At 43.9% G+C, this 10,769-nt stretch overlaps 1 protein-coding gene across 1 annotated transcript in view; it reads right to left on the reverse strand.

The window, feature by feature from the left end:
* Nucleotides 1-5,729: 5,729 nt before the first annotated feature.
* Nucleotides 5,730-10,769, reverse strand: part of cpped1 (calcineurin-like phosphoesterase domain containing 1) — a 30,785-nt gene continuing 25,745 nt past the window's right edge. Inside the window, exon 6 of the mRNA XM_031843430.1 lies at nt 5,730-6,456. Coding sequence (XP_031699290.1) covers nt 6,230-6,456 — 227 coding nt within the window. The 3' untranslated portion in view covers nt 5,730-6,229. The remainder of the gene's footprint in view (nt 6,457-10,769) is intronic.

Here is a 10,769-nt window from a genome sequence, read left to right on the forward strand (position 1 = left end):
CCCCCCCCCCCCACCCCCACCGGCATTGATTGTTGTGATTGATGGGTATGTTGGAGATGTAGGAAATGTAAAAAAAAGAAAAGAATAAATCATGACTATTTTATATCTTCCGGTAATAGACGGCGACCAAACAACAACCATATTTATATGAAAATATGACGGATTATTTATGGCCCAAATGCAACAGTTGGGACACATCTGTGACCGGTCAGACTACGTGGCTGAAACCAGTCCGTCACATTAAATAGAGTGACTCATGCACATTTTTGACCCCGCTGAATGGTAGAATCATCAAAACATGCTCCATCTTGGCAAGCGAGCGCCGATCCCCGCCAGCTCTCCCAGCCTGTCTTGCTGGCTGCAGGCCCAGAGGGCAGGGCGCAGGGATGGATGGGCCTGTCGCCGGCTCTCTGTTGCCCAGATGGCTCGCTCTGTCAGCGGGCTCACCACCAGGAGGGGTGGCACCCTGACGTCAGGCCGTGATTGGATATGCCAACTTTCATTTTCTCCCCCCCCCCCCCCGACACCTGTGGACTGCGTGGAGAAATGAAGGGGTGGTGGTGGTGGTGGTGGAGCCTGGCCGAGTGTGCGTGCATGTTCTCGTGCTCCTATCTTTTTGAGAGCCAATTTAAGTTTGATGCTCGCAGCGAGGGAAAATCCATTGGATACTGATATACATTTTGGCTGAGATTTTTGACCTTGCGAATAGAAGTTGACAAAACAATATCACCGAAAAGTCCATTTAGTAGCCTTTTCTTAAGACTCTTATCATGTCGCACCATTTACCTCAGCAGATGGAGTTTGCTCAGTTGTCATGAAATTATGCGGTTCGCTTTAACGTCTTTCAGCTCAGGTTTTTGGTTTGACACCCACAGCTTTACTGTGTTGGAGTGCGGTTAAAGAGAACTAGTTGCATCAGGCAGCAGTTTAAGTGAAAAAGCTCAAAAACCGACTATAACCCATACCTGCCCAGCACCAAATGATAAACCGACAAAGTTAGGGACTAGGTGGTGGACATAGAGCCCTTTCACTCCTACCTCGTTTGGACTGGACTTTCTGACTTTCCAGTTTGATCCGAACATAAATGACAGGTGTGAAACCTCCTCAGATCACGGGACAAACAGCCAAAAAGACCAAAAGAGGTGGTCTCGGTCAGGAGTGTGTTCTAGTGTTAGGACTTTTGGACCAATTACAGGAAGCAGTTCTTTAGTACGCTTGCATGATTGCAATGTGAAACCAACAATGTGTACAATGTCACAAAAAAGAAAACCTTGCCATTATTTTGTTAATAACTGCAGTTTGCAAGGCCTGTGAGATATAATTTCAGTGTGTGTTTGAGTGTTGACTTTTGAAAAAAGTCGATAGAGAGAATATCAAGGCAGGAGGAGGACTTTAGATGTTTTACAGTTGACAGGATCAAGTGACTTTATGCTTATTCAATTGGTTTTAAGTGGGTGCAATACAGACCGGATACCTGGTATGAAGGCAAAATCATTGCATGACTTAGTGGATGTAAATTCAGGGTTTGTCAAATAAGGCTCATGCATTATCAATGTTTAGAAGGACTAACATGGATTTCCGAGTTTTTAATGAAAACAACTTTTGTGCACAGAGATGATCATCTCAAAGTCACAGTAAGAGTTCTTTGGTGCCACTGTCAAGGTTTGTTTTTCATCATGAAATCACCAACATGTCAAAGTCAGTGCAGACGATAGAACAGAGCTTCAGCAATGTCATCGAAATTGCACTGTATTTAGGCGGCCTATAGATGCTTGCAGTAACTGGGAGATTTGTGCTGTAAAGACTGAGCTCTTAATCAAAATGCATACCCGAGCATAGAATTGCTTTCATCATAAGATTTGTGTAGTTGTGGCATAATTCCTGATAATTCTGCGATAGGATTATCAGCTTATGTAGAGGGGTTTACTTGAATACTTGAATTGAATGTCTGCTGATGGCTGCTCTGGTTACACACAGGGAAAGAGCTCTGTGTTAGGCCCTATATAAAATATATATTTATACAAACATGGAGCATGTAATGTAAATGTCTCAGCCGTCATTGCTTACTACAAAGTTCGAAAAACTAAATAGTGGAGTACATCATAGCGACCGTTGCTTTTAAAACTGTCTGCTTCACCTACAGCGTGTCTTGTAGGTTTCCTCAGATACCCGCTCACACGGCTAACAGCGCGGAGCCAAATATATCTGGCGGCCAAATTGATCTAGCCAGCGTGTAATGATAACTTCTTGGATTCCATTAGGAATCAAAACACTCAGACGAAGATGAAACAAGCTCTTTTTTTTGTGCCTCTGGTGGAAACATTCCCTCCAGCTATCAGTGTAAGCCTCTCATGTATGTTCAAAAGCAGCTGACCTCTGACCTTAGTCCCCTCCATGTACTGATGAAAAAAACCTTATGGAGCATTATGGACTCTACACCCTGGCAGCTGATGAAAGCACTGAGAGATGCATGTGCATTTTATGAGTGCGTATAGTGTGTTTATGAGTATGTTTGCTTTTATTTAAGCACTGGGGGGGGGGGGGGGATACTGCAACAGCGCTTTAGATCAATAAACGGGGACTAGCTTTTATCTGTACCAGTAGAATAAATGTGCTGCAGGAACAGGGCTGAGAGCCGAGGCCACGCCGCTGACCTCAAGTCTGTCCAGAAAGCTGCTATCTTGTGCGGACTTTTTTTTTTCCTTTTCAACCATTTGCCCTCCAATGCCCAAAATGTTCTTTCAAAGAAATGCGGATTTAAAAAAATGAATCATCAATTTTTTCAGCAGTAAAGTGACAGACTAAACTTTGATTTCAGAGCAGAATAGCTCTAAATATGTATGCGCCCGGTTGTGTTTGGTTTTGTGAATTAATTACTTTCCTGTGAGCAGCTAGTCGCACATTCAATCTCTTCTGTAGTGTCCAATAACAGCCATTTGTTCGACTGTAGAGTCCTCCAGCAAACAATCCCCACCTGCTCACTCCCCTCCGGCTGCGCTGGAGTCAGCTAATCTCTGACTTAACGCAGAGCGAGTGGAAAAATGTGAATACAATATGCAGCGTGCGAGTTGGATTCAGTTGAAGATGAAGGTGTTGATATTCTTATGTTAAAATGCCACATCTTATCAGCAGCCTCGGTGGGTTTTGCGTCTCCTGATTTGGCTGTTTGCTCCGCAGAGCTGGTGGTACCTCTCTTACAGATTTGTGTCTCTATTGACGGACGAAAGTTGAAACGATGGATGCGAGTAAGAATCATCATCTTTCTGCTTTCTCAGGAGGACACAGACTTTCTCCCATGAATAATAAAACAAACAGAAAGCCACACACTCCTTTTGAAATATAGTAAGTGTACATTTGATCCCCCAAAAACACTGCAGTTCATCTTGAGGGGTGTTTCATTAAGGTGGCGCAGAAAAGCAGGGCTCGGGCTGTCACATAAAGGCAAAAAAATGCCAGAAATAGTCGAGCAAAAATAGAAAAGCAGGGCCTATTGTGACGAGCCTGGCTTGAATGAGCCAAAGCAGGCTTTACATTGTGTACATCATACGTAACACTCTATCCTTACATCCTCGATTCGAATAAGAGAGAGAGAGAGAGCGAAAGAGTGAGAGAGCGAGAGAGACTAGAGGAGAGGCTGGGATGGCCAACACAAAGAAGCCTGAGATACCTCAAAGATATGAGCCATTGATTTCACTTAATAATTGTCTATTGGCAGAAATGGAATATAATAGCAATAAGTAGGTTTTCTATATTTATGATCACCTGAAAATAAGAATTGTTTTGATGAGCTTAGAATGAGCTGTTTATCTACAGATTGAGCTGGTCCTCTAACAGTGGCCCAGATCGGACAAACCAAACCCTGGCTCTAGATATGGCCATTCACGTTGATAACGTCGGCCACCATAGTCCTCCTACGCGCTTGGCACATGGGAGAAGTTTCAGTTGGTTGCAATCTGCAACCTCACCACTAGATGCCGCCAAGTCCTACACACTGCACCTTTAAGTCTAAAATACATGACCGAGCAACAGGTTGATAAACATGAGCATTTCAAGTTAATGTTGTGAGTCCTTAGTGAAGTTCAGAGAGTATCCAGACAACAGGAGTTACGTCTCACTGCTGTTTAGAAACACGTGCCTAAATAGTTTATTGTACTGGTCCAGCTTTGAAAGAACTGAGAATGGCTCACACAACATAATAAACACGGTGACACCATGCAATCATTAGGTAAAATCAACATTTATTGTAAAAAAATACAACCAATCATGTCACAGTCATGGTGTCCAGTATGGTCATTCATTAGACTTCAACGAGGGAACAAGTCAAAGCGTGTGATGTTCCCCGATTCATTGAGCAAATGTGCTCAAAACAAATTCACACACGAAAGGAGATACAGAACAATGTGGTTGAGCTCGGCTACCATGAGGATATAAAAATAGATAAGGACATAAGGTTCCTTCTCAGACAGGAAATGAAGGAGATGGACTGAGTCGTCTTTCACACATCACACTCATCATCCATTCCTCTCAGACGCCCTCCCTCCCCCCTCCGGAGCATGCTGACTTTTTTTGGAAGAGAGACAGAATCCGTCCGTGTGAAATGAGGTCAGCGATGGCGTTGCCGATGGTAAATCACCGACAGTAACCTCCAGATCACGGACGGACACACAGCCGGGGAGTAGCACTCTCCTGCACTCACACACACAGATGTGTTGCTCTAGGGTTGCTATGACAACCTTTTTAAATTCTGAGTCGGTCAGAGTGAGTGTGAGAGTCTCTGTGTGTGTGCGGGGGGGTAGCGTAATTGAGTAGAGTAATTTAGGGCTCACAGACAAAGTCGTTTTGTTGCACAAATGTCCATTTTAAAGACAATTTCAAAACGGTGAGCATCTAAACAAGCCTGCGGCTAGTAGGCCGTAACACTGTGAGGTTGTCTCAGCCATGACTAAACAGTCAGGAAATACTGTGCTCCTCCGACCACTAATCACGCCACTATCACTGCGCATTATCAGCCTGACACCAGTCCTCTGGCTTAACATGATCACACCTCATTCATTTTATTTACCGAGTTCACAGTTGCTATTTCAAACAGATTAAACTGGTTAGGTGTGATATAAATGTTACATCACGGATATGGGTTTGGGCATAACATAAAGTCCTGCTGTCCAACAAAGGATCAGACATTCAAGTTAGAGATTTTCTGTACATAAAGTCCCATTTTTTTAATTATTCATAGACCCATTTTTTTCCCTCTTTATATAATAGTTTTCCTTGTTAGTGGCGGGGTCCGCTTCTAACAAGTGCTGGCTTTGATTTCTCTTCACCCGCACAGGGGATTCACATGAAATCTAGTTATGTAATTCAGCCTCACTGTTTCATCTGATTGATGTCAGCCCCGCTGTTTACTGTCCTCACTTTGTATTTGTGATGCTGCAAAACACCGGATTGTATTTTAAAATAGTCAGGGAAGGCAGGACTGAAGGATTAAAACTTGAAAATCTCAGTCATTTTTGTTATAATTTATATGGATTGAGAATTGCCTCTCAAATATATATATAGCTTTATTCTGGCTGGACAGTTTAAAAAATAAAAAAAGTCCTCTCAGTTACCATCTTTTACCCGCAAAGGCTACAAACAGACAGCTCAGTCTGATTAGAGGTCAGCTCCACATGTTAAACAACGTACCACATTAAAACTTTAACACACACATATTGCATAGGATAGCCGACGAGGCATTAGACTGCAGCAACAGCAAACATAGTAGAAATGGCTACGACAGCTGGGTATTTTAGGATCATTAAAAGGAAAAGGCCACCCTTTAATACTCTTTAATACTCAGGCTGTTAAGATATTACCCTGCAGCATTCAATTTACACCAGTAGTTATGTTGAGATGACGCTGAAATGCATCTTTTCCTCGTCTACACTTTGTCTCAACCGGTCTGGTCTATTTTGATATACCACAGTGATTTCCTACATCTCCCATTGGACCATTGGTCAACTTCAACATTGATGAGACTGGCCTTGTTGATCAAAAAACATTCAATTTCAGCTCATCATATATCTACGAGGAATGAAGCAATGATTTTAACATCTCAATCCTATCTGCTGACATGACCAACGCTCCAGTCTCCAAACAACCTTCTTGTGTGCCTCTAAGAACGGGGAATCACAAAGAAAAACTATTTACAAAAAAACAAAGTCAGTGTTTCTGACTTTCCCTCCTTTGGCCCTCAGACCTGCAGGAGCTTCCTGAGGTCCTCGCTCATGCCTTCCGCACTCAGCTGATCGAGGCTGTGGTAGCGGTGGACGATGTCGTCGGCGGTCACTACCACCACCCTGAGGCCGTGGGTGTCCTCGCCGAGCTGGCACCCGATGGCCGAGCTCACGACCATGTCCAGGCCGTCGTGGCACCCGCCGGCGTTCCGGTGGTAGTGGCCAGAGAACACCGCTTTCACCCCTGTGGCAAGGAGACAGGCGTCAAGAGCATTGAAATGGTGGAAGACAAAAAGCTTAAATTCGTTGTTTTTTAGTGGCCCGATAGTGTCTCTGTTGACGTCACCGCGCTAACCTGGGATGTTACTATGAATAGGCATCGTGCTCGTCAGAGAGCCATGTAATTCACACCACGTCTGACCCCTCCGTCCCTCGTGGATCCCAAATACGAGGTGCAGCACCGGCAATTATTATTATCACCTTGCGGTAGAAAATGACGAGCGTTTGCGCCACCAGGGAGGTTTCTGGCTCTAAATAAACTCACTTTACAGACCAAACAACAACCTGCTACTGAACTTCTTGATTTCTGGTAGATGAATGTCACTCTTGGTTATACAGTAGCATAATATTATTAGTCGCAAGTGTTCAGTATATACACACATGTGCAGTGAAATCTAGAATCAACGAGGGATCTAAATAACAACACACATCAGTGGGTTCGTAAAGTGTGTCACGCTCACTAGTTGGAGAACTTTGTTTTCACATGTAACAATCCTCCATTCCTCTCTAGCAAACAGAGGTAGTGTCCGACCCTCTCCGTGCCTCATATTACTCCACTACTCGTTCAGTCGTCAAAACCTCCCCTCGGTGCGTCTCGCTGTAAGTTGGTTTATACAGAGGTTCACCTGCTGCAATGGAAACGGTACACGCAAAAATGGCCGCTGCTCTGACCAACCTCCTACGTTGATTTGAATGGAAAAGTATGTTTTACTTGTTCACTTTCTATGAGGAAAACTGAGAAACTGGAAAGTAAAGAGATGAGAGGAAGAAAAGCAAGGAAGAGAGAAAGAAAGAAAAAGAAGTGTGTGTGTGTGTGTGTGTGGGTGGGGGGGGGGGTGCATGAACAGAGAAATTAGTAAGGAGAAAGATGACAGGAAAAAAGGAAGGAAGAAAGGAAGACTGATAGATAGAAAGAAAGAAAAGTGGGAAATAAGATGAGAAATGAGAGGGATGAGAGGACGGAAAGAAAGTGAAGGACATGAAGTGAAGGATATACTCTGGAGCCCTCCACTTGTAGCGCATACTATGCAAACCTGTGGGAACTTTCATAAAGGGAGCTACGATTTTCAATTTATTTTCAATTACACACAACATCATTAATAGAATGGGACTGCCTCAACCCTGCGGCAGTGATGCCGCGTCACTACAGTTGAAATGACCGCACACTTAAAGAGGCACGCCAAACAAGCATCACTTTGGACGAGGGGCAGAACATGAGTTGTTCTGCTGTGTGTGAAGGTAGTAGGCTACTTGTCCGACTGTGTAAATGTGTGTCTTCAGTTTCGGGTGGTGAATCAATTTGACTTTCTGGCAAGTTGGCTAATTTTCACCGGAACGAGAAGGTAAACATAATGTTTGGATTAGAGGGAAAAAGATTGGGTCAGGGGTTTTATGCTGTAGGATTAGAATAGATGAATGTTAGAAGGACATGACAAAGGTTACAGTTATAACACTTTTTGTGAAATTTCCCTCTCAAGTACAATGATACATGTGTGTATTCTAACTACGTGGGTGCTTGCATGCTCAAATGTGCATGCGTGTGTCGGTGATGGGTCTACAGCAGGCATTCAGCAGAGAAAATGAGCAATTTAACAGCAAGTGTTTCCACGGAGGGGAAGTCATGCTGCTCGCTGCCTCGTCTCCAGAGAGACACCCAGCCCCCAAAAAAGGAATGAAAAACTTGCAACAAAAGAGGATAAATTGCAGTCTGTGCATGAGGAAGACATCGGTCTGTCCCAGAAAACAAGGACGAGGAAGATCCCTCCGAAACCCCCCTATGTACCCGCCCGCTGATACTCCTTCGATGTCGGCATCGTGAAATTACCCTGAATCATCAGGTCCTCCAGTCTGCATAATAAAACGGCAGCGGAATACAAATGTGACTTAAATTTGTATTAATATTCAGAGCTATGCGAGGACAGCGGTTGCACACGCCGGACCATCAAATAATTAATTCGCCAATGATGGAAATTGATGGTTTAGGCCTGTATGCGTGGACGTCTGGACTACATCGTTTACAATCAAAACCTGGGGGTGGCGCACTGCGTGAAGCCCGCCCTCCTGTCATGTGTGGAGGGGCCTGCAGCTGTATCATTACGGACACATTTCACGAGTCGGTCTGTGTGTGTGTGTGTGTGTGGGGCCAGGAATGCTAGCCTTTCATGTAACCTTGCCACTGCTCTAGGTGACTGAAGAACTTGCCCGGCTCAACACCGTCTAGTCCCAAATGTGCGTCCTTGATGTTATTTCTACATGGAGGGCCACAAATGCCCTGTAGGACAAAGCATGCACTCATTATTCTGTACGACTGTGCGTGTGCAGGCATGTGCGTGCTCTCTTAGTCCCCCCTACGATGATCCACACTCGAGTGCTTTTATCCGTCCGACGAGGGATCACACATCTCGTCGACAATTATTCAAACCCTGCGAACGTTGGACGGGATCACCTGATGACTCAGATAGCGACGGCGATTGTGGAAATGTTGGATTTGCTGCGCGTGAGGGCAGTGACATTTTTTTTTTTTTTTTTTTCTTTTCTGAACCTCTTCTAAAACTCCCAAAGATGCCCATGATTAATCATGCCGCCGAATAAGGTGAGTGGGAGCGTGTAAGTGTGCACATACATGTGTCAGTGCGTCTGAGTTCTGTCGCCACGTCTCTGATGATCCACGTCCCACGCAAACACCGCACGATACCACCACGCAGCAGCAGTGAGCTTCCCCCATATGTACGCATGTGACGCGGTTGTGAGGCATCCATGGTGCTGTATGTTTGTTGCTTATGGCCTTCAAAAATAATTCAGACAAAGGTCCCACTGTGCAGTACTTATGGAACCTTCACAGATGGAGGCGCGTTGGAAATTAAAGGAATAGCTCAACTTTTTGGGAAAATGGGAGTTAGATAGTAAGTGTTGGACTATAACTTCTATACAACTGCTGCAAAAAGGTAATAAATCACACTGCATCTTTACATAATATAAATGAATAACCACCCATGAAAAGATCTTGAATGTAAGTATATGTCACTCGCACTTACTACAAAAATAAGTATATAACATTAAGTGTAAGCGGTTCATTCAGATTCTGAAATGTCACTGAACATCTTTCAGCCAGGATTATCTTCTTTTATTTGAATATAGCAATAACAGATTTGGCTCCTGGTTTTCTCCTCAGATGCACAAAGGTCCTCGGAGAGTTGCGCTTGGCTAACCTGTCTAACGTCCATCAGGCAGAATAGGATATCTGTTAGGTCGTCACAGCACACTGCAGGCTTTCCTTCAAGTGCTTAAGTACAGCTGACAACTGAAGTGGACTGAACCAATAGACAATTGTGATGTAGTGGGAATGGAAGGGCTCCCTCCGCTGGCTCTTACCGAGCGAAACCGATTTCATAGAAACAATTTAGCAAAGGCCCAGAGATAACACCCTGACCTGAATTCATTAGACCACGTCCCCCTTTCAGAGCGCCGTCACTATGCAGGTTTTGGGAGTCAAGCCACTCCACCTGGGCTCTTGTCTGCTTAGAAAGAAAATGAAAAATACTCTGATAGAAAAGGTGGCCTGTCGGAGAAAGAAACACATTTTCCATCTCCAGAAGATTGTCTGTATGAATAAAAGATAAACAATTGAAAAGAAAAATAGAATAAAGAAGTCGAAAAAGCGACCTCCTTTTGCAATGCAGTCAGAAGCTGAAGCTGACCTCTGAAATTGTCTTTCAAAGAGTGAGGTAGAGGCTGAGATTGCCTGCATGGAACACAAAAATACACAAAATAAAAAGCCCCCCCCCAAAAAAACAATTTAAAATCCCCCAAAATACCCGAGCATTGTTCCAAACCCTTGACATAGCATTTTCCGATTGGCAGTGATCCTTTTCAGAACAACACAGTGCTGAGGGATTAACCCACGCTGGCAGCCCTGCTTCCCGACTTGGGTGACACCGCTCCGGCTTTATGAAGATGAAGTCTGGTCAGAGTAGCCGACTAGAGGGCGCTGATACGGTAATGAGATCGGCCTCTAATAAAGACATTTATGTGTCACTTGCCCGTTAGGACTTCTGCATGAGGCATTCCACTTGCCTGAACACAGAGTTTACATGCCCCGGGCAAGCACTAATGCAGAGCCCTGATATCTGCATCGTATTGTTGTGTTCTATGTTTATATATATATATACATATATATATACATACATATATATATATACATATATATATACATATATATATACATACATATATATATACACATATATATATACACATATATATATACACATATATATA

Source organism: Anarrhichthys ocellatus, unplaced genomic scaffold (assembly GCF_004355925.1).
Source record: "Anarrhichthys ocellatus isolate YVR2014 unplaced genomic scaffold, GSC_Weel_1.0 scaffold4, whole genome shotgun sequence".
Taxonomy (NCBI): Eukaryota; Metazoa; Chordata; class Actinopteri; order Perciformes; family Anarhichadidae; genus Anarrhichthys; species Anarrhichthys ocellatus.